This window comes from Aythya fuligula, chromosome 7 (assembly GCF_009819795.1).
Source record: "Aythya fuligula isolate bAytFul2 chromosome 7, bAytFul2.pri, whole genome shotgun sequence".
NCBI classification, from domain to species: Eukaryota; Metazoa; Chordata; class Aves; order Anseriformes; family Anatidae; genus Aythya; species Aythya fuligula.
In genome coordinates this window covers 32672663-32696795 of record NC_045565.1, presented here as the reverse complement: position 1 = coordinate 32696795, position 24133 = coordinate 32672663, and the positions used below count along the sequence as shown (strand labels likewise).

General features: G+C 38.9%; 1 protein-coding gene across 5 annotated transcripts in view; it reads left to right on the top strand.

Moving 5' to 3' along the window:
- The window catches only part of FGFR2 (fibroblast growth factor receptor 2), a 79535-nt gene extending 69677 nt beyond the window's left edge, over positions 1 to 9858 (top strand). For all 5 annotated transcript variants that reach the window (XM_032191098.1, XM_032191095.1, XM_032191094.1 and 2 more), the window contains 5 exons: positions 1583 to 1705; positions 2936 to 3006; positions 4846 to 4983; positions 5807 to 5912; positions 9566 to 9858. In XM_032191098.1, the coding sequence (XP_032046989.1) occupies positions 1583 to 1705; positions 2936 to 3006; positions 4846 to 4983; positions 5807 to 5912; positions 9566 to 9730 (603 nt within the window). In that variant the 3' untranslated portion in view covers positions 9731 to 9858. The remainder of the gene's footprint in view (positions 1 to 1582; positions 1706 to 2935; positions 3007 to 4845; positions 4984 to 5806; positions 5913 to 9565) is intronic.
- The last annotated feature ends 14275 nt before the right edge of the window (positions 9859 to 24133 follow it).

Genomic DNA, 24133 nt, shown 5'->3' with positions numbered 1-24133 from the left:
GTTTTGAAGACGGGAGGAGACTCACTTGCAAAATTGCGGGGTGTGAGAAGGCAGAGATACCCTGAGAGGAGATACTGGTGTTTGGCTCCCTCATTGGACTCATGCAGAAATGTTGCACTGTGTTTGAGATGCTCTGTCTGCTATTCTGGAACAGGAAGATGTGCTCTAGATCCTTTGCCACACCAGGCAGTATTGGCAAGATGCCTTGGCATCTCAGAGGATGTTGGCTTCTTGTATCTGGGCAAGTGCATTGAGTTTCTGGTATCTTGGAGGATGTTCTTGTAGGGTTTACGAACTGGGGCAGGGAAGCAGGAAGCCTGTGTTATTTCTGCTACCGTAGCATTGTTGATGCTGAATTAGAAGCTCAATTTGACACTGAAAGCACGTGCTGTTGTCTGGTCCTATGTACATGAAGGCACTGATGAAGCAGTTTTTTCCTGGCATCTGCCCTAGGCTGTCCCAGCAAGGAGCAGAAACGTTGTAGACTCATTTTACCCCTGTACAGGCTGAGAGATCTCAGAAAATTGCTGGGGCAAGGTATAATGTGAGAAAAACATCGAGTGTTGTAAAATGTTGTGGTGTTTTTTTTTTTTTTTTTTTTTTTTTTTTTTTAGTTTTTTTTTGTTGTTGTTTTCTTCTTGTAGTGGTTCAGTCCAGCATGTCTGTGCACATCCTGAAATGAGGAGAACACAAAGAATACAAAGAATAAACCAAAATTGAGCAGGGGAATAAAAAAAAAAAAAAGAGAGAGAAAAGGCTATTTAACTTAAAAAGAAGTGAAATGTCCTGGGAGAACTCCAAATGCAATGTTTCTCACAATGCCCGTGCTGTGCCACCCTGTATCAACCCCATTAAAGCTGCTAAAACATAGGAGTAGTATGTAAAGCAGTCACAACTTCCTTTCAGTGTCAGGAATATCAGTTGCAAGTTTTCAGGATAATGCTGACATGAAGGAAAAAATCTGAGCAGATACTGGTTTTGCTTTCAGTATCAGAGCTGTTTAAAAAGCAAACAGTCCAACCCGTATTGTATTTTTTTTTCCAAATGAAATTGTTGTAGTCTCATGGTTGAAGTAAATATACACACCCTAGACATCTGGCTTTAAATTCTATATGTAGATATATCTCTTATTAAGACCTTTTATATTAAAAATGGTTGTACCTACCCAGACTATCAGGTTTTAACCCTGTTGATCCAATGTAATTTAAAAGAAGAAACTGTAATGAAAATGCTATGGTACCTGTACCTGGGCATGTGTAATAAAAAGTGAATCACAAACAGTTTGAAACATTTTGGATTGCCGTCCAAAAGCCTTAGTAAAATACAAGGTTTTAAAAATTAGACTTTTCAAAGAGACTTTTGGTCAGTTGTTCCACCTGGAAGCACTTGGATGGATGTGGATGGGTTGCAGTGGAATAACTACAATATACATATTGCATGGACTTACAGTAAATGTGGCATTCACACCTTGGGATTTGGGTTAAAATCCATAAAGGAGACAGAGTTGTGGTGTAGAAATAATTAAATTTTTACAACAGTTTATTTCAGTACGCATTTTTGTCTTGTCTTTCTTTCCTTCCAGTGTATCCATCGAGACCTAGCTGCGAGAAATGTTTTGGTAACTGAAAACAATGTCATGAAAATAGCAGACTTTGGTTTAGCCAGAGACATCAACAATATAGATTATTATAAAAAGACTACTAATGTAAGTGGATGGTTTTCTTATCTCTGGAAACAAGTGTTTCTTTCAATGTTTCACTTTAAAACTATGGTTATAATCTTAATGGGCTTCTTGCCCGGCAGACTCACTTTTAATCACAGACAGAAAACAGGGATCAAGGACAAGCATTTCTGTCCCTCTCCTACAGTGATGGATAGCTAAAAGATAAACAAATAGGCTTTATTTTTTATGATTTATTATAATTGCTAGAATATAAGTATTAATTTTCTGTGTCCCTGCCTTCAATCACTTGAAATAAGTGGAAAATTGAATCTAGCTTGTTTTGCACCAGCTCTTGGATCTTGAAAATCACTGTATAAACAGTGATAGTAGTAACTGTAATAAAAATCCTATTTATGTGTGGTAATGCTGTACTTGCTGTAAAAATACTTATGGCAGTAGTATCAAACTGGGGCTAGAGGTTGAGAAAATGGATTTTTACTATCCCCCTCTGTCACTATTTTTAACCTTTTAACTATTGTACCAAATTAAGGAGACAAAGTTTCAGATGGGAACTTTGCAGAACTCTTTCAGTTCTTCAGACTTTGTTAATAGTATATAGTGTTTATATAGAACACTACTTAATCATCTTACGTGTTTCATTTATGAAAAATAAGCAGTCAGCTATTAATGGTGATATCTGTCTGCATAATTCCAAAAGGCAGAGCAACCAGGTATGGGTTTGTTGGTGCTGGAGGAAATTTGAACCCACTTCATATCAAATTTGGTGTGACTTCTGGGTTCTGAGCAGAGTTTTTTATGTAAAGCAACAGGTAGTTGTGGCTGCAAGCTTTGGGCCACTACAGAAGGTGGAAATGAAAATGAAATTCTTGGGTTCAATAATCAGCTTCTTGTTCTTCAGAGGTTTATTGTGTTGTACTTTAATGTGGAATGGAATTGAATGATTTTTCCTCTTAGATCTGCTTATCCTATAATTCTACTTGCAAACAGTATGGGAACATTTTTGGAGCTTTCAGTGCTTTTAATTTTATTTTCAGTGTCATATCCATTTTTCTTAATGATCTGCCCTTTTTTTGCCCATTTTATTTTATTCCTTTTCCCCTGGAAATTTTAAAGGTAAACTATGTACTGTTTGCATCAGTAAACTAATCCCTGAGAATAGATTAATATATATATATTTTTAAATCAGTGTTAAAATCATCCAGCAAATTGCTTTAATTTTACTTTTTCTTCCCTTCCCCTCCAAATGTACAGGGACGACTTCCAGTAAAGTGGATGGCTCCAGAAGCTCTGTTTGACAGAGTTTACACGCATCAAAGTGATGTGTAAGTGGTTTTATTTGAGTGCCTTTTGGGGGGCAGAAGGGGAAGCTGGTTTGTATTTGTTAAAGTTTGGGATATTTTGAAAATATATTTCCCTGCTGTCCTTTACCTTTAAGTGTTTTCATTCTGTTTCACATATTAATAGATGGAACAGGACTTGCCCTTAGAAAGTGAGGATTTTATGGTAGACTGCTAACCAGTGCTCTGTTACTAATCTGCCCAGCTTCAAAGCACATGAAAGGTGGAAAATGCTAACCTCCTTCTGTCAGTGCGGAAGTTTCCCCCCTTGAACTTATTTACGGATGTGCAGCTACAAAGAGTCTATCTAATTTGCTTGGCTTTTGACATAGTCTGCACTTCCTACAGGTTAAAAAAAGAGAGAGAGGGAGGGAGAGAGAGGAAAGAAAGAAATAAAGGGAAAAAAAAGGAAAAGAAAAAAATAAAGAAAGAAGATCCTGAACATTTCTTGTCAAACTTTGTGCTAAGACTAGTTACAGTAACACATAGGCTGGGTTTTCCAGAAGAGTTTTCCCTGATTTTAGAGACGTCGTTGCTTCCCAGCAGTGCTTCACATGTAGTAGGAAATCATTGGACTCTGTTGCTCCAAAATCTTTTAAAGTGTGCGGTGTAGCTGGCTGATGCAACAGCTCAGATTTATTCTGCTTCCCATTAAAGTTCCCTAGGCCCATCCTCGCTGCTTGCACGCGTTACGCTCTAAGATGTGTATTTCTTTATGCAGTGCAGATGAAGATCTTACGTTTTTTATTTCTCTGAGAGAAGCTGTTAACCGTAAAGGGCTGGATGCAGCCCAGCACAGGTGTAAAAGCTTATGTAAGTCAGCACAGAGTTAAAATAGAAAAGAGCAGCAAGGAGAAAATAAGAGGTGTCTCCTCCGCCTTTAACTTGGATGTTCTTCCTAAGCTGTTCTCTCCTTAAGAAAAGCATTTACTGAGCCTTTTCCTGCCATCTTTATGTTATTTATAAAGGGAACTATATACACACGTTAAGGGTGGATCAAACTTTTGCTTTAAAATAACATCTTGACAAAATATTTAAGTGAATGTGAAGTAAACTGCTTCACTGGTTCAGGACTTGAAGCACACAACAGGCACCGAGCACAAGGATTTCAGGGCTGGAGCTGGGAGGCTTTTGGCCCCATGGTGGCTTTGAAGGCAGCTAAGGATAATATTATTGTAAGTGTGTGCAAACAGTTTACTAAAATACTGCTGCAAAGCTAGCAGAGCTGCAGAGCTCGGGAGCCAGGGCAGGCTTTGTGCTGTGCTCACCTGGCAAAGCAGCCTGCCAGAGAGCCCCTGGCTGCCAGCGCGACGTGATGGGGCAGGCGTGGAGGAGGTGGCAAGCAGGCAGGAAAACTTTCTGAAATTAACCCTCCCTTGTTTCCTGACTAAAATTAATAAGTTGTTTTTTAAGAGCAGAATAATGCAAAATATTTTAGTTTTGAACAGCTTGCTTTTTCCAAAATATCCCGCCTTATACTTGCAAACCAGCTCGACAGTATGGATGTTCTGTAATAGCTGAGCTGTGAAGATGTAGTTCTTTGCAGTAGGCCTGGAAACTTGAGTGCCCAGAGCACACCGGACAGAGGCTAAGGATGTGTTTGAGAATGTGCCCAGGTCAGTCTCTATCCTGTGTGCTGCCGATGCACCTGATATGCTTACACGTTGATGTCCCATCCGTGATGTTCAGAGCTGAGCAGATGCATGAAGAGAAGCTTAGATCTTTTTGAAGAGGTCTTGACCGTCATTGCAGCCATTGCAAAAAACCTCTCTGTTTTCAGCAGTAAGGCAGATGGACTAATGCAGTTTTGTCTTTGTTTTGTAGATGGTCATTTGGTGTGTTAATGTGGGAGATCTTCACGTTAGGAGGATCGCCCTACCCAGGAATCCCAGTGGAGGAACTTTTTAAGCTGCTGAAAGAAGGGCATCGAATGGATAAACCTGCCAACTGCACCAATGAACTGTAAGGACCCTTATTTGCTGTACAAGGACCGAGGGGTGCAAACTGTCCTGCAATCACACATTTCACACCCCTAGCATTTTCAGAATTGTTGCCTCTGAAATTGTGGATATATGAGCATATACATGTAGATATATGTGCATGTGTATAAATACATAAAGAAACGGCGTGGAAGGGTCTCCAGGCAATCTCTGATAGAGGACAATTCTTTACACACCCTTCTGTATCCCTTCGAAAAGAGAAGAGATCATCTAAACTTCGTCAGTGGTTTTACACCCTTATTTTTGGTTTTAGTTCATAACATATGAAAATTCTGAAATGGCGCACACACCACTAATCCTGTGTAAGCTACATCAGGCTGGTTTTTTTACTTAACAAAATGCATTTGGGAACTGCATTAACATTGCATTATTTACCAGTGCTAATGTGAGAGAGCTTTCCCTTTCTCTTATTTCAGTATAGCCCTTGACTGTTTTTACTTTTTTTCCCCCCTCATTTTAATTTCTTCACAAAGGCTGCAATCCCTAATGTGACAAAATATTTAAGCACATGTAATTTAATACCATTGAAATGTCACAGAAGACTATGGAATTGGGTCCACAAAGAGGAAATTTAGACACTGAGCCAAGTAGAGAAACAGAAATAGAAATGCACCTTCAAGGGAAGTGACAGCATTGCATGGTTTTGGGAAAGACAGTGGTCCATGTGTAGGGCTGCGGGCTGCTCACTGCCTTACTTGTGATGAAGAACACTGGCTGCATATGAAAAGGCTTATGAGAAGGACGTGTGATTTTAATTAACCCAAGAAAATGTGCGTTTCTTACAGCTATATGATGATGAGAGATTGCTGGCATGCTGTGCCTTCACAGAGACCAACTTTTAAACAGTTGGTAGAAGACTTGGATCGGATTCTCACTCTCACAACTAACGAGGTAGGTAAATTGTTTCCCTCCATAAGCTGCTGATCAGGATGAACGGTTCAGGAGACAGATGGAATTTATTCAGTTATGAAATCCTGCTCAAGTTCTCTTCTTGTTCTGTTTGTTGCTGTCCTCCGAGGTTACACGCAGCTAAACTATGCATCCTATGAAATACTCAGTCTCTTGCCATTATGCCTTGGTTTATGTAACAAAACAAACACATCTTTAAAATGTTTTTGTTTATTTCTCTTTGCATCTTTTGATGTTTTTAGTGGAGCAGTATCCAAGGAATACACGTGGCAGATTGAGAGGCAATGTTTATACTTCAACATGAGTTTCATGTGACGGAGAGGAGAGTTGTTCATGGTGTTTTTCATTTATCTGCTCAGTCTGATTCCCGGCCATGATATCTAGGTCAGAAGAGAAGAAATCGTCAATGGTAGATTTCAGATTGTGTGTCTGAGAGTGAATTAGGTTCACTGAGATAGCTCTCAGCGGAGGGAACAAGAACCCACAGGGAGCATGTGAACAGCCATCCAATTATCCAAAGGTCCTGCCTCACACTGCTTCAGGTTGGGATATATGAATGCAGAAAGGTTTCATTTGAATGGCATTCTTACAGAGGTCTGGAATATTATTAGTTTTAGCAATGAACATGCTGATTAGTGTATTCACACAGGAATTGGCTCTCGTACCGCTAAATCACACGCACCTTTGAGGAAGATCACAAGTAATGGAAATGTTGATTCTTTTGGTGGATACTTTTTGAGAGAAAATCCTGGTGTCCCAGAAATGCGTTACAAATTCCTGTGATTTCTGACAAATGATAATGACAGATAATGAGAAGGAGGGGGACAAGGCACTGCAACAAATTCTTTGACCATTTCAGAACAAATTTTTCGTATTTGCTGTGATTATAGCACTTCTTTATGTAGGGGAAAAAAGGGGAAAAGAAGGTTTGGATCACATGATATATGTCACCAATATTAATTTCTGATTTTTCAGAATTGTCAGAAAATAACAACAACAACAATAAAATAAGAGGCTTTAGGAAAGCCTTTATGCTATAGACGTGACAGGAGAACCTGAGTAAGAAGATGCCGTTTTGTATGAACATCATTAGCCTAGTGTAGTAGGCTTATGTTTCTGTTTGAAAAGATTCTTTGGCTTCAGTAGCAGCTATAAATTTATTTGGGTTCTGTTTTAAGGCTTACTCCAAAAAGTGTCACCTTCAGCAGTGGCTCAGGCATGAGGCAGGAGTACATACTCCTGACTGAGCCAGTCCTGTAGCTTGTGTACCATTACAGTTTATTTTCCCTTCATCCAATACCAGCTGAATCTTTTTCTGCCTAATTTATACACGATTTCACAAGGGCAGTTGGCGGTGGGCTGGCTGCCACTGCAGAGTGCTTGGTGGCTTGGACTGGATCTGCGTTTGTGAATTCAAGAGGGAGGTTCTGGGCTGCAATTCTAAGCCTGGGAGAGGATATTTCTTCCTCTTGTGTGTTTAACCATCTTGCCTTCCCAATTTTGCACTGCTTGTAGACCTGGAAAGATCTCAAAGGTAACCTGAAAAGGCCTTTAAGGTTATGTAAATTAGTTTGGGCTCAAATCATAGGAAAACAGACTGGAAAAACCTCAGGAACATATCCAGTCCATCTGATCAGAGTGCAGCAGGACGCACTATACGTTTGTCATCCCTGACATGTTTGTGTAACCTGTCCTTAAAGATCTCCAGTGCTGTGTTTGTGCATCACCCCGTGACAGTCCCTTGCTCTGTTTCATTAGCTTTACCTTTTGAAGTCTTTTTCCTAATATCTAAGCCTTCAACTTAAGATATTGTTTTTGTCCTGTTTATGCTGGATAAAGAAAGCAAACAACTTCACTTTTCTTTGCAGCACACTTGATGTTCCTGAAACCTTGTCATGTTCTGACTGTGTCTGACGAGAGCTCCAGTGTGTCCCATTGTCTATAGCTTTTGCGGTTTTGATACCACTGATTTTGAGTAATCTGCAGTTTTGCTGAAGGGCAGCTCCTTCATGCCTTGGTGTGACCGTACTGCCTATCCACTCCACAATTGCATCCCACCCCACCACCAAATGACACTGTTGATACAGCATCAGCCTGAAAAACTCTCATCAACTCTGAAACTGGTCACCCAACAGCATCTTCTGAATTTCTGAAAGTGATTATTTTTGCTTAAGAGTCTTGCTCTTCACCCTGCTGAATCTTTCCCTCTTCCCCATGTTTCCAGAGTAGCACCCACCGTTTCCAAGAGCTGCATAAGCAGAAGTCACCAAGAGTCAGCCTCATGGCTGTGTTTTTGTATCAGCACCAGGAACCATCCTGATGTTGGGGACTTCGTATGCCCCTGAATGGGACTGTGGCCATTTACATGGGATGGAGAGGCTGGAGATGAGATAAGGGTCCCATTGTGAGTTCTGAACTCATGGCTGGATTATATTAAGTCTTTTGATACGACAAGCTGTGTCTGCGAGCCCAAGAGAAAGCTGTTTCTTTAAATGCTGGAATACTTTCTTCTGTCTAGAAAGTGCTCGATCATTTCTGGTCACATAAGACTGGGCTGCTTATACATAAATGTATGCCAAGATTGGCTTTGTGGATCTCTGAATGTCTAGGCAGCAAGATAGAAGTAATCATCGATCCGAACTGCTTTCCCTTGCTGCTGACTGTTTTTTTGTGAGCATTTTTAAACTTCTATTTTTCCTCCCTTTTAAAATGATGCCCATATTTAGGGAGTAATATGGTAATGATTGAATTTCTGACTTAGGGAAAAAAAAAGTTAACCGAAGAACAAAATTACCCCAAACCTAAGCACAGCAGCATAAAACAGTGACTGAGGTGGAAGACTTGTCTCGTCTGTATGATCATAACTTGCGGTTTAGCAAATGAAGAGATTGCATTTAAATGAATGCAGCTGCCTTTAGAAGTTGAAAGAGAAGGAACATTTCAAGGGGAAAAATAACTTTATTCTCCTGCCAAAACTGTTGTTTCTAGCAAAAGAGCCTTAACCCAAAACTTGGATTCAGCAGATATTATTTCCTTTTTTAATGACTGCTTTGGTGATGGCTACTCTTGGACGCAGGCGTGTGCGCACACACAGAAGAAAATGTAGCAAGAAGAAGGCAGATCTAGAGAATTTAATTTTCTTTTCCTTTTAATTCTTTTTTGCACATATGCCACTGCATGTTTAAACACAAATTTAATATCACAGAATATAAAACAGATATTTAAACTGACCAAAGGAATATAAAGTTGGAAGTATCTTTCCCTCTCCAAATCATTACCATGTGCTAAAGAAAAATGGTTCTATTTAGGATGAAATTTCATTTTTATCATTGTAAGTGAGAAGTCCTCTTTTGATGTGGTTGGCATGTTTATTCCACTGACGCGGCTAATGCGGGTGATGTTGGACTTCACAAAAGTACTGTGTTATTGGTTTGTGTTTTCTTTCTTTGTTCGAGCTCCTTGTTTCATTAGATATTTGAGCAACAGGCAGTTTTGAATGCAATTGCTTTAAGGAAATGTCTGTCATTTTTAAACTGTTCTTTTACCCACTGTGTGATCAAGCCAAATCTGAGCAGTAGTTACATGCTTTTGCCAGTTTTATGCACTGTTTAAAAATGCAATTTATTTTGTTGCAGGAGTATCTGGACCTCAGTGGACCTCTCGAGCAGTATTCACCTAGCTACCCTGACACAAGGAGTTCGTGTTCTTCAGGTGATGACTCTGTTTTTTCTCCCGATCCAATGCCTTACGAACCTTGTCTTCCCAAGTACCAACACATGAACGGAAGTGTTAAAACATGAAAAGGAATCATACAGAGGAATAAAGGAACAAGAACATCAAGCTACCTACCATATACTAAACAAAACCTTTTCTCCAGGACCTTAATGTTTCTGCTTGTACATATGAAATATGGAAGAAAAAAAAAAAAGGAAAAAAGAAAACTTGGAGGAAAGCAGTCAGATCCTACAGAAGAATCTCAAAATTTGCAACTTTTAATAAATATTCCCAACAAAGAAGAATGTTTATGAGCTATATCTAGATCCTCATCCCTCTCAATTTTCTGGCTTACCATAAGCTGCAACAGACTTTGTACAATGGACAAGTTGGACTTGAGGCAAACTCTGTGTCTGCCTTTCTTGTTTATTTTGTAATATTTGGAGAAAATATATGTTGGCACACACTTACAGAGCACAAATGCAGTATATAGGTGCTGGATGTATGTAAATATATTCAAAATATGTATAAATATATATTATATATATTTACAATGAATTATTTTTTGTATTGATTTAAAAATGGATGTCCCAATCCACCTAGCAAATTAGTCTCTTTTTTTAACAGCTATTTGCTAAATGCTGTTCTTACACAGAATTTCTTAATTTTCACCATCCAAAGGTGGAAAATACTTTGCTTTCAGGGAAAATGGTATATCATTAATTTATTAACTAATTGGTAATGTACAAAACAATTAATCGTTTATAGGGTTGTTGTGTTTTTGTAATTTAAATGGCATTTCTATGCAGGCAGCACAGAGAACTAGTAGATATATTGCTCAGACTTTACTAGTTTTCAGATCTTTTTTTTTTTTTTTTTAAAGAAATATTTACAGTATATAACTAATTTGGGGAAATTAAACTTTTGATTTATTTGTGTTTAAAAACTGCAGTGTCAAATGATTATTATCAGAACCAAATCCTTTAACAAGAATGTCTTTTATTCTCAAAACCTGTCACTTTAACAACTTAACTCTTTAGGCAATGACAAAAAAAAAAAAGAATCATTTCACCAAAAAAAAAAAAAAAAGAAAGAAAGAAAAACTTAAAATGGGTTTTTAAAGCAATGAAAGTCATTAATTTGTCTATAACCATAGCAGAACATACTGCTCTAAAAGGAGCTGAGCTTCTACCCTGAGTTGCACATGCATCAAATTAACTAGATTTCTCTTCTCTGGGTTGAATAATAGGTTCCAGATCTTTTGGCCTGGATCTTTTGCATTTTAGACTATCCCTCTATTGTAACTTAAGTTAAAAAGAGAGAAGTTGTTTATAATGACAATTTGCCATAGAATATCAGCATCTTTTTAAGGGATTAATTCATGCTGACTCCAGTATTTCCTTCTGATCCATTCCATAACAGTAGGTATAGCACTGGCCTCTGCTAAAATATCACTGTTGTTTGTATCTTTGTACGGAAGTCTTGTGTTTTTACTTTCAGAACACTTACACTGATACGGCCATGCAATATGAATGCAAATTACACTGTTTTATGGTTTTTTTTTTTTTTTTTTTAATTGGGTAAAAAGTATTAAAATCTGTTAACTTTTGTACTGACAATAAAATGTTTCTACAAATATTAATGTTAAAATTACAAAATAAATGTCATGCAGCTTATTTTTCCTAATCGTTTGTGTCATACAAAGTGGTTTCCTGAGCACCAAGTGATGGAACACATCCAGAAATGCTTCCTTCTGTCCTTATCATAGATCTTCCATTGCCAAGCAATTCCTTCTGGAATAATATTTCTGCTTCTGCCTTATAAAATGTCGACTTATTAATAACATGGCTTATTTGAGTAAATATATGTACAATCTCTGGCATTTGTGAGGTGAGGCAGCATTTGCTGGAAAATGCTTTGAAAGGTTGGAAGTGTTCGTGGTGTAGACAAAATATATTCCCTTGTTTATTTAGTCAGCTGTAGCCTTATTAGCAGCAGTGGTAGCTACTGTCCAACAGAAACCTCAGTATTCTTAATGACACGGTGTTTTTAAGGTTCTCTTACAGGGCATGAGGAGATCATAAATCTTGCTGTGCTCATATTGAGATGAATTTTAAAGCAGCTTACTATTTCCATATCTTTTAAAAATAAAAGTATGTAAAGACAAACCTAATGGAAATGAGCTGTTAAATAATGGAAGTTTGTGTAGTTGAGCTGGTTTAGTTATAGGCTTTTTTTTTTTTTTTTTTTTTTTGCTTGTTCATATTTGTTTTAGCTCTCAAAGTGTTAGATTTTCACCTTGGAGATAGACCACAATTTTGCAAACGTTGGCTGAAGTGTATTACACCATTTGCCTTTTCCAATTTTATAGTGTAATCCCTGGATTAAGCTTTTATTCTTTTCTGTTATCTAAAGATTTTCTTCTCTGTTGCCTGCTGATTAATTTCCTTCTATGAATACACTGGTTGGAGTGTAGGGCACAGAAGCACTCAGTTTCTGCTGGAAAAGCAGAAAATTGAACATGGAGTTGCAAGAGGAAACTAAGCAGCAGAAAATAAACCCCAGCATTTGTGCTTATCCAAAGAAGATACATTCTTTATTACCACGACTACCTTTGGCTCTTTCATGAGAAGGAGAGGTTAGGAATTTGGATTGCTGTCTCATCTAAAAATAGTTGCCATTGATGACATAGGAGCAACAATGAAGAATAGTTCTATGTTAGAAAATGAGTTTATATTGATGTGGGTAGTAAGGATTATGTTCAGTGTATAATTACTGCTTCCTGCAGCATCTAATTGTGTCTTGTCTCTCATTTAGGTATTGATTCAAATCAACTCTGTTTTTGTATGAGAATATATAGACGTAGAAGCCAGGTTTATTTTGGCTTAAGTCCATGAATAAGTTCCTGTTGCCTGTTTTGTTTTTGTTTCACTGTTTTACTGTACTACAGCAAGTACCATGGGCTATATTCAGTAGATAAGACAACTTCTGTCATGCTATCTGTTGATGTGATATCATTCAGTATCTGTTTTATGTTTAGCTTTTACAAGAGTAAGTTGAAATGTGTGTGTTTCAAAGTTGTCAAAGGGCAAGTAGGTTTATCATTTTATTTCTGGAAGTAACATGTGTAAAACTGTAGAAAGCCAGTAATTTCCATTTATCCACGAAAGGGTATTCAGAAAAGAGCACCGCAAGGTTCTGAGATCTGGAGGGCATCTTTCTAGGGAAAGATTCGGTGATCTCACTGTAATTAGTTAATCCAAAAGAATATTGAGTTGTCTTGATCAAAGTAGATTAACTGCTGTTAGAGTAAAACATATTTTAATAATAAAGAACTCTCCCATAAAAAGCTCCAGATCCAGTGCCTGGAGTGTGGAACAAGGCACCTTCTGGCTAGGTGGATGGCATAACTTTGATGGCAAAAGTAATTAGTGGTAGGAGCAGTGTACCAATGGGTGCCATTGAGCTTGTCCCATGGTCCCGTGTGGTTCCACAGTGAGCAGAATCCAGAAATTGGATGAGCTGGCTGCAATTTACTTTTTACAGAAAAAAAGCAATTTGCTTTTTACAGAAGGAAAAAAAAAAAAGCCAGCCAACATGTACTTTCAGCAGGTCATCTGTCCATTCTGTAGTCAGGAGGTTTTCTCTATCTGCATAAATTCATCTAATTATAATAAAAATATTTCATTGATTTTTTTTTTTCCCCCCCACAGTAAATGTAATAAATTTGCTGTGATGAGACATAAAGCATAAATTACCTCCAACAGTTTGTGCTTGGAGAGGCTGTCAGCCCTTCTGTGCCTGTAAACATGTCTGTATATTTCTGAACGTTCACCAATGTGTGTCCTGAATGTCACGTGCAGCTTAAATGCGGTAGACTCTATAGAGCACGCCTCCCACACAACGCTCCTATTAACCATGTTTTCCATGAAACTCCTAAAACGAGAGAAGATTGAGGTGTTTCCTTTACAGGTGTGCCTGGAGATACAACAAGGGTTAAGAAGTACCAGTTGGTTCAGGGAATTTCTGTCTGGTGCTATAAAACAAAAGATTCACGGTGGGAGCAATGTAACGTTGGGATGAGCTGTCTGGAGAAGTGATGAATTCTGCCTTGATGTAGATTTTCAAGACTTGGCTTGACAGGGCTTTGATAATCTCATCTAAGGCCCCGCTTTCAACACAAGGTTGGCCAAGATGATTTCCAGGGTCTCTTCCAGGTTAGCCTTTTCTCTGATTCTGCAAATCTGCATTATTGGCTACAGGTAGCCCAGGTCTGCAGGGGAATTCTTGAAAGCTGGAATGGCTCGTGTTGAATTTGTCAGGGGGATGTATTGTTCAGTACATTCAATGTAGTTATGCACTTAATGAAACTGAGATTGTCCTCTATCAAGGCACTTGAATTTTAAGAGTCAGATCCTGGCTTGCCTTTGATTATTACAGCAGGCCAAAGACTTTCTGACTGAATTCCTGTGCAGTGGAAAACTGCACAGTTTTTGTCAAAAACTTTAAAGTATGAGTGTCTTGAGAAAGATAAAGTATTTTGACCTTATCAGAATGGCATGACTCTATCAGAGTTATCTTGTCAGAAGGAAATGATGTCACTTTATGTTGAAATTATTTAATAGGAGATGATAATATATAAAGCCAAAGTAAAAATTTAGTATTTTGATTTTTGTCCAAACAGAATGGTAAGACTAACTCAAAGTGACATGCAAGTCCTGCAAGTAATTTTGCTTTTAAAATGTTTTCTTTCCAGTTCAGGCTGAAGATCGGTTTTGTTGTTGTTGTTGTTGTTCCCCCTTCCCCCCTCCAAGTACCAGAATTTCTTGAGGAAATTTCTGATGCACCAGGTGTGGCACAATATACCCAGTACCCCTGATGGAAGTGAGGGCAGCAGCCAGTGCCTCAGGAGGGTTTGTGAGGAGCCTGGTACCATCACCATGTGCCCTGGCAGAGCTGTGTTACTGGACAAGCTTTTCCAAAGACACAGAGGCTTTCCAAGGAGGACTAATATTTCCCTGAGGCAGTGGAGCAACTCATCTCTTCTGCTATGGCATCGTGCCTTTGAATTGTCTGAGGCAATAGGGAGAGAATGGAGACACAGAGCAGCAAATAAGAGCCCTGGTGTCACTGCTTTCTGGAGAAATCTATGGCCTGTTATACTGGAACCAAAGTGAATTAAAATTTATGGGGAAAAAAAAAATCAATACTGCCAAGGACAGTTTTAAAGAGATCTCAGGAAAAGGTAGCCAAGGTGCAGTATTTTGTCTAGACATGTTTCCCTGCCACAGCTGTAATTTTTATTTTTATTTTTTTGGTCTATTCAGCAGCATACATTACTTTCCTTTCCAAAGGTTTGTTGCCACAGAGATGCACAAACTGAAAGCCGAATTTACTATATTACTAAATTCAGAAGGTAGGGGATCTGAGATGGGATTGACGGTCAGGGCTACATCCACGTCTGGAAGGAGAGGGCGTGACACCACTGGAGAAAATGGAGTTGCATCTTCTTACATCATCCCTGACAATCATTCCTAAAGATTTCAAGTGTGATGTGTTAAGCCCTAAGTGCCAGTCGCACTTGGGAACAGTTTATCATGGTAGAGGCTTCGTGCCAGTGCATCTGAGGAAACGCTGGCCACGTGGCCCTGCAGCCTGCCTCTGCTGAGGCTTCCCAGAGAGCAAACGGGCACAGCAGCAGGAGGACACCTTTATTCTTCACTCTGAATGGCTGGATCATACCTGGAGTCCTTGAAAGAGAACTGAATTTCTTCGCACAAAATGCATTCGCTGACTTCTTATAAATTTCCTCCACCCAAGCTTTCTGTAGCAGCTTTCTCAATAGCAGCTGCCTCCTGCCACCAAAATTATTACAAGTACTGCTGTTATTTCTGGAGAAGACAGGGCCCACAGTGTGTGATTTCCACGTGCACAAAACTAGTTGGGAGATGAGGGATGGTTTTGGTGCAGGCATCATACCAGTGGTGCAGAAGATACATGCGGAGGCTTTCAACTAGAAGGAGAGTGATAGTCAGCAACAAGCAAGCAAAAAGCTAATACGTTATGAGGTGAGGGAAGAAACCTTGCACAGCTGCTACTGGCTCTTAATTCAAAGTGTTTCCCTGTGAAACTGCTCATTTCCTCCTCACCAGCTCTGGGAAGCCACCAACCTGAGTGCCTCTGTGCTCATCTCCTGTGGAACTGCCAACAGGGTTGAAATAAGCATATAACTTGCCTGTTGTATCCAACTTTTCTGAAGCATTTTCTTTCATGAATCCACGTTCTTCTTTCAAGCTTTAGTAGCTATCTTTATTCTTCAGTAAGATTTTTGAAAAAGTATTTGCATTTCTCAGATCACAGATTTGTGGGAAAAACAAGGGTTTCTGCTAAGAAATTGAATTTCTCTAAGAACTGTAAATTCAAAAAATATGCCTGTCTTCCTAAATTTCTATTTTTCTCATTTAAAATTTCCAAGGCTTTTTTTCCTGATTGATGTTATAGCAAATGGCAGACTTCTTCAGCTGATGTAATCTAAGCCTTTACTCACTGGAGAGGAGATGTACTACTTATTTATCAGCTGTTCAATGAAGTGTGATCCATTAGTTTGTTTTTTAATATTCTGTAGCCTTTTGGGGCTATTTTCCAGTAGAAATGGATTATTTATCTCTAATTATCTGTAAAGACTGGATCTGTATAAGAATTTTTGTGGGTCCAGCCCTATAGATTGCTAAATCATGATGTTAATGTCATTTAAATGTTCGGTAGTCATATAATAGATGTAATCATGACAGGGTTTTGGAAGATTCAATAAAAATGTAACTAACCAGAAGAAATTCCGAAGGAGAAATGTTTTTATTATGCAAGTTAAAAGCAGTTTTTCCCTTACTATTTGGCAGTGCTTTGCTTGCTCCTCTCATTTGACTTTTTGCATCATTGTTCACAAATACTCTGCGGATCCTCATCTGGCTTAGTAATTGGGAAACAACAGTTACACACAGGGCAGTTCCAACCAGTCTTAAAATCACCCCAGAATTTCGTGCCTCGTCTCCCTTTCAATCCCCACTGTCCTAAAGACAAAGGATGCCACTCGGATCCAGGCTTGAGGAAACCATCGCTTCCCCGGCCTCTCTAAAAGCCTGCGATCGGTATTTTTCCACGTATACAACCTGGCTTCGCAGCTTCATGATACCAGAGCTGAACTCCCTTTTACTAGGGCAATAAACAAGAAGAGAAAATCTGCTGTGGTTTTCCTCGTGCTTTGTTTCGCCGGTTGCAGGCAGATGAGAAGTACGGCAGCAGTGCTTAGCTGCTGGCCGCAGCCCTGGGCCTGCTGTCTCCTGCGGAGCCTCCTCCTGCCGCCCTCACACCCGCAGGCCCAGCCCTTGCCAGAGTGCACGCCACATCAGTAGTTGGGGAACATACGGCCTCAAAGGCTTGCGTATGTGTTGAGACTTCTTTGTAACTCGACTACAGACAGCCGCTGCTCCGTTCATCAGCCCCCTCTGTTTGACAGTCGGTAGATTTATGGCACCGCGTTTATGAAACCAAAATGCAATTAAGCACAATCAGCCGCTTCGGCTGAAGTTTCCAGATACTGCGAGTGAAATCTTTGACAAACATCATTGGAGCAGGGGCTTCGAGAAGCATGGAGTGAAAACAAAAGATGGAAGTTTTTCCAGATTGTTTCAGTCACTCCAAATAAAATAAAATAAAATAAAATAAAATGGTTCTAACAGTATTATTTAGGCAATAAAGGGCCAAGAATCTCTTCGCCATTTCAGAGCTAGGGGTTTGCTTTCCCTCCTGGGGTAAAAGTGGGGGTAAAAGGAACACCAAATGACAAAGTGGGAAGTCACTACGTTTTTATGGTTTCTGCAGGCACAATGTCTGCTTTCACTCTGAGTGGAACAGCAAGCATGAATGGCATGTTCCTTTTGGGGGGGAACATTCCTACCTAATTAATTCATAGCAAAGATATGATCCCAACATGTCAAAGCAGCACGCTGAATTTGTAAACACTTTCTTAAATAGCTTTGGATTTCTTGATTTCCACAGTGTTTCCGTGTACAGCCATACCCCAGCAACAGACTTCCAGAAAAATACCGAAGAGTGAAAGTAACATTAGTATTAGAATTACTACTTTCACTACTTTCACTACTACTACTACTAGTAGTGAATGCAATTATTTTTCCTCAAATTAGCTGCAATAGTCATGTAATGATTTCCAAGCATTTTTAGGTTATATTCTTCCATCCATTATACAACCTTTGAGGAGAAATGCTTGGTATTCCTTCAGGTTAGACGCATTAACAAATGCAGTGTCAATAGCGTTGTTGCTGTTGCTATATCTGTTGCAGTTAGAAGCATGTATAAATTAAAATGTACTCCTCATATAGTACAAAAGGGAAAGATACTGAAATATTAGTGCCTGTGAACCTTATGCTGGCTACATATACTGAGTTGAATTTATATAGGAGATCAAGAATATATCTGTGCACACACTGGGAAAGGGATATCCCAAGAGGTTTTAAACCCAATGGGAATAAACCAGTGCTTTTCTGACAATGAAAGGTCAGGCTCAACTTCCAAAACGAACAAGGAAAGTTAGAAAACAACAATGACAAAACACCTTTGCCTTTTTCTTGATCTGTGTGTTAGGTCACTTAATAAATCTTTTGGTGTTTCTGGCACCTAGTTCTGTGGTTGATAGTCATGAAAGATCAGTAGTTATGCTTGAAAATGTATTATTCATTATAATCCCATCTTTATCTGAACTCCTGTTTTGAATCTGCTATGAAGCAAGTAATCAAGACAACTTCAAAAAGTAATAAGGATCTCACTCAGCAAAATCTCAGTATGTTTGATGCCACTGGAAGTCGGCCTTTTGCCAGTAGCTCAATGGTTAAGCTTTTTATGGTGCTGGAATGACGCAGTAAGGAAGTTGTCTCCATCTCAAAATCCCCATTTTGTGCTATTCTTTGAAAGGCAAAGAAGATTTGAAGGGTGCGATGCTTGGTTCTTACCACACTATTTTGAAAAACATGCATCACATACCAGTAAACTTCTCCTGAAGGTGGAATGGCCATGTGCATGTAGATGGCTGTGAGCCATCTTAAATACTGAGACCATCAATCTGCAGGAAATTATCACTGTGTATTTATCACCCATGTTCTTGGCCATTTCATGATAATAATTAGTTACAGAGAAGCTTCACATGAAAGGAACGACCTCTTTTAAACATTCAGCCACTCCTACAGAAACACAATGCCCCCAGCTGTGTGGAAGATGCTCCAGAGCTGACAGCCATGCTGTGTCCTAGCTAACGTGGCTCTGGGCATCACAGTCAGGAGTTACAGAAAGGAGCTGCCTTGCTGCAGCAGTTATTGGCTCTCAGATTTAATAGATTTAAGAGTTGGTTTCTCCTGGAATCTTGTGGTAACTGGTATGATATGGTAAGCATGTCTGCTGTCTCTCCACAGAGAGGCTGCTGAGAGGATTTGGAAAAAGGCACTAAAAGTCCAAAACCAAGTCCTTTGGAAGAATGTTTATAATATACACCTTCTCTGTGAACACCTTCTCTGTTCCCTGGTCCAGCACCAGCCACCCACAGCTGCTCTTCCTACGGCAGCAGCAGCAGAGGAAGAAGCAGCTGATGGGGTAGAAGTGCATTCTCTCACATTTGCTCTTTTCCCCCAAAGGGACCCCTGTTCTTGTTGAAGCTCCCTAAGTCACATGTACCTGACCCATGTCAGTGCTGCTGGCTGCAGGAGCACGCAGCTTTCCTCCTGGCCAGACTGGCTGCCACTTGGCCTCCTTAAAAATGAATCTCAATTTTGTTTTAGAACAAATAACCACCTTCCAGTGCCTCTGCAATATGATCTTCTAAAGACTGCTACTGTGTTGACCATATAACCTGGGCTCTGCATGCATGTTTTAAATTTGTCAATTATTAATTTCATAATGTGTCCCTCAGGTCCCTTATTAATGGACAGCTTACAGACGAGGTCTGGGTTACTGTTTATCACAGCCCTCAATACTTTGGCATCCCTTGAGTCAAATTTAGCTCTCAGGCTTCTGCCTGCCAAGTTAAATCCTTTTAGCATTTTTATAATCTCCAAACATACGTTTCTTCATCTCTCAGACTCAGTCTCAGCAATTCAGTAAGCGTTTGCTGTTTGAAATCAGACCATGATGAAATCTCTTAATAGTCACTCTATGAAAATATTTTGTTTAAAAAACACTCAGAACTTAATTGGAATGAAAATACCAGCAGCTGGATTGTAGTTTGAAGCCATAAGTCTGAGAAGCAGCTGGAACAGTGGGAATCAGAGAGACACTTCTAAATCTTCCTCTTCTTACAGGAACATTTCAAGGCTGCTGCATTTTGGCAGTCAGTGAAAAGCACCCACTTGAGGCTAGTTTTCTTTGACCAATATCATATGCTGCTGTTACATCTGTCACTTCGATCTGCAGATAGCCAAAGAGCAAAAGAAATTCTCCATCTTTTCCTAAGGTCTACAAGGTCCTCAAGAATACGATGTGTTACCAGAACACCATTACCATTACTGCCATATCTGAATAATTGCTTTATTAGAGAAGTTATTTTCTTCTCAGCTCCTCTAATGAGACTTACTGAAAGATATGGTGTAAAGAAATATTTTGGATGACTTTTTCATTGGATGAGGGCTTATACTTTTATCTGTGTTGTTAGGCTCTTAACTTCATCCTAAAACTGAGATCTAATTAAATTAATATAAACATTCATGGACTTGTTAGACATTTTTTGTTGTGCTTTATTTACATTTGGGCAGAGGAGTTATTCAAATGGTTTGAGATCTTGTATACACACAGTAGTGTCCCTACTGTCAGGTCAATTAGCAAAATATTCCAGTTTTCAGAGCAGCTCCCTTTCCAATTCTACCAGATAAAATTCCTTCCACCCCACCAGCTAATTGATAAGGATGGAATTAATTGTCTGGAGGCATTGCCTTCTCTGCATGGAGGTAATCTTCACACACAGCATAGAAGCATCTTGTTTGTATCTGAAAAGACTGGCTCTTCAATTTGATCAGCATAGAACATTTTGTTTTAGATAAAGAGGAAAATGAGTTTATAAAAAAATGTAGTTTCAACACTGATGTTGTAAGAGGAACATGCAAAAAACACTCCAAAATTTTTAAATGATTGCTAAGTTATTAGAACAGCCTTTAGATAAATTCTTCTCATGGGATGTTCACTTTCAAATAGTGACTAGCAGGATATCTGGATACCTATGACTTTTTTTAAAAAAAATACAGATATAATAATATGAACTTGGAACATAGTGCAGCAAAAATGTCAGCAACCTCATGAGCCTAAAAGGAGCCAGTGCACAGCTCCTGGATGAGGCATCCTGCTCTCTGCCAGCAACAATGCAGTAACTCTGCTGAGGACTCTGCAAGTTTAAATAGACATCCAAAGCAATTTAGTCATGACTGCATTTTTATTTATTTTATTTATTATTTTTTTTGATAACCTGGCATACACACTGAGATCAGGTGGTGTTAACAAGTAAAACAAGTGATGCCAGCTGACTGTAGTTGCAAAACTAAGTGGTTAAGGATATAAAGCAGATTTCCAGCTTGAAGAAGTTGTCCTTATTTTAACTATTACAGAACAATTTAATTATTCTAAGGTAACCATGGCTATGAGAATGAGTTGGAGCTAGCATGTTTTAAAGTAGAAGGGGAAAGGTTATCTCCTTGCTCTGAGTCACTACACCCTATCTGTACTATAAATCATTCTTTGGAGGATAAGGTATGTTCTGTATACACATCTAGCTTATTCTTTATCAGCAGTATTATTTTAGTGTCTTCTGTGTAAATGAGGAGGAGATGGCTTGTGGGAAAGGGGTTTTAGGTATCTTGACTGCCCTATGTCAAGCAACCCCCCGCCCACCCATAGCCATGGAATGGGTTATCTTCTTGTGAACAGGAATGAATCCAGTGCAAGCAGGACATCCTGCAGCCCTAGATTACCTGCCTGGGCCCATCTCCACGCCAATGCAAATGATGCTCATGCCAAAATTGTCCCAAGGAGGAAAAGCTCCATAGCAAATATAGAGAAATAAATTTTAATGGTTGTCAATTAATTCTGGATATTTTTTCCTTTTTTATTTTTATTTTATTTTTTTTGGTAAATTTCAAGTCACCTTCCAAATTCAACATTGTCTAGGAAGACATCTTCATAATATATATTCATAATATATGTGAATTCCTATGAATATATATTATATATATATATAGGAATATATGAATATTCCTATCTTCATAGTATATATGAAGATGTCTTCCTGGACAATGTTGTAGACAGCAGGAGTCCCTCATCAGTTTGGCAATGTGAAATGTAGATATGAACTAGACATGGCAACTGTTTGCCAAAATATTCCAGGATTATTTATTTGGATTTTGAATAGAATTCACTTTGGCCTTGCTTCCACCTCTTTGGCACTCACACACTAAGAGAGCTCAATTCTTACCATCTCTGAACATTTAGAAAAACAACCTTTAAAGTCAGTGGCTTCAGCAGAAGCTATGCTTTGCATTTGCCATGCTTGCATTGCGGATGCTTGCCCAGCTCCCTAAAAAGAAGAGAGAAAAATGTGAATGCAGCACTCCTGCCTGACTGCAACAGGTGTTGAAGTGATAACGAGGAAGGGATTAATGTCAATAATTTTCCCTTGTAATAATAACACAAGATTAATTTTGAAAAAAAAAAAAAAAAAAGAAAACTATAGAGAATTATAATTGCTCCTTTCTTTTGCTGAATATGAACAACTCAGAGAGCAGTTGCGTCAATTTTTAAATCAGTAGGTGCTATCAAAGGGGTGGGAGATGTCAGGCACACAACTGGAAAAGAGGGCCTTGACAACAGTTTTGCTGCCACTGGAGAAGGTTACTGTAGATAACCTTTGTGTGCTTGGTCTCAAGCCATGGGGAGGGCTGGTTCCCAAGGTTGCTCCCAAACACCTGGAGGTATTGGTCTGAGAGGGGCAGAAGAACTGGTCGCAGTGTCTGGAAAATATTGGTGGGGAGATGGGGTGGGGAGCAGCTCTGTGTTTACAAGTCAGTGCCAGATGAAACAGCTTTAGGACAGAGCATTGAGCAGCTCTATAAACAGTTGGTGAAAGAAGAGAAAAAGAGAAATGTCAGAATAGAAATCCTGTCCTGTTTTTAATAATGAGAACATCCAGTCAGGTTGTAATCTGCCCATGGGTTCTCTAAATTCAGGTGAATTAAATCTGTCAAATACTTTATTATCTGAAGCATTCATTTGGGCAATCAGTGAATTTGTTCTACTCCTAAATATGCATTCTTTTCAAAGCTAGTTAACTGTCAAATGGCCAAAAGCTGGGATCCCAATTCCAGTCTGGTAAATCTGTGTTCCTTTATCCTTTTGGAGAAGCAAGAATCACAAATTGCCAGATTAGGTATATATTTCAGAGGAGAAAAATTAAAAACCCCACAAACTTTACCAAATGTATCCCAGAGCCAAAGAACAAGCCTTCACCTGTACTCTGTTGAAATATGTATGCACATGTTATCATTGTATTGATCAGCTATTGGATGTGCAAGGCATGGATCCTGAGGTCATATTAAAATTAGAGAATCACAGAATGGTTGGGGTTGGAAGGAATCTCTGGAAGCCTAACAATTTAAGTGTCTGAATTATCAAGGTAAATGAGAGCTTCAGCAGATATGAATGAATAAAGTAATATAAATGAATAACAAAGAAGGCTGCATCAATGCATGCATGCTGAATCTGTGAAAAGTACTTAGTACCAGCTGTACCTCCTACATTCTGTGTCTAAAGCAGGCTTAAGTTGCTGTTATGGTTTCTGTCTGTGGCCACTTGATTATAAACTAATTCCATCTTTAAAAAAAGCTGTCTTTAACACAAATTCTGTATTTGGTGTTCAGGATTTTCTTCTGTTGTGAAAATATCAAGTAGTAAGCAAATCATTACTTCATAGTTTTGAATATAACCTTGAGCACAATAGATTTCAAGATCTTCTCTAAGCTTTTGCTTTTGGAAGACAGCCTAACAGGAGGCCTGTACATTTTGAAACAGTTCAAGGGAGGTGAGATTATTTTTAGAGACATTTTTAACCTAGCTTTTAAATGTGCAGGGTTTGAGGAAGAGTTCAGCATTTACTAATGTTAGATTACATGTAAAGTCTTTCTTGCATCTATGATTCTATAAGCAAAATCATGTTGATGTCTTTCCTGGAAATGGCTAATTGGGAGAAAAAAAAGATCAAAACCAACAAGTGCCAATCTACTGATGTCTTCCAGATGGTATAAGCAGGCCTCAGTGCCAGTCTGAGTCAGTGCTCTCAGAGGCAATCTGTATATTCAGGGACTGCAGATGCCATGCTGTAGTGTTTGATAATATTCCCCTATATGAGCTTTAAACCATTATTAAAAGTGATTTTGTGAACTCCTTGTCAC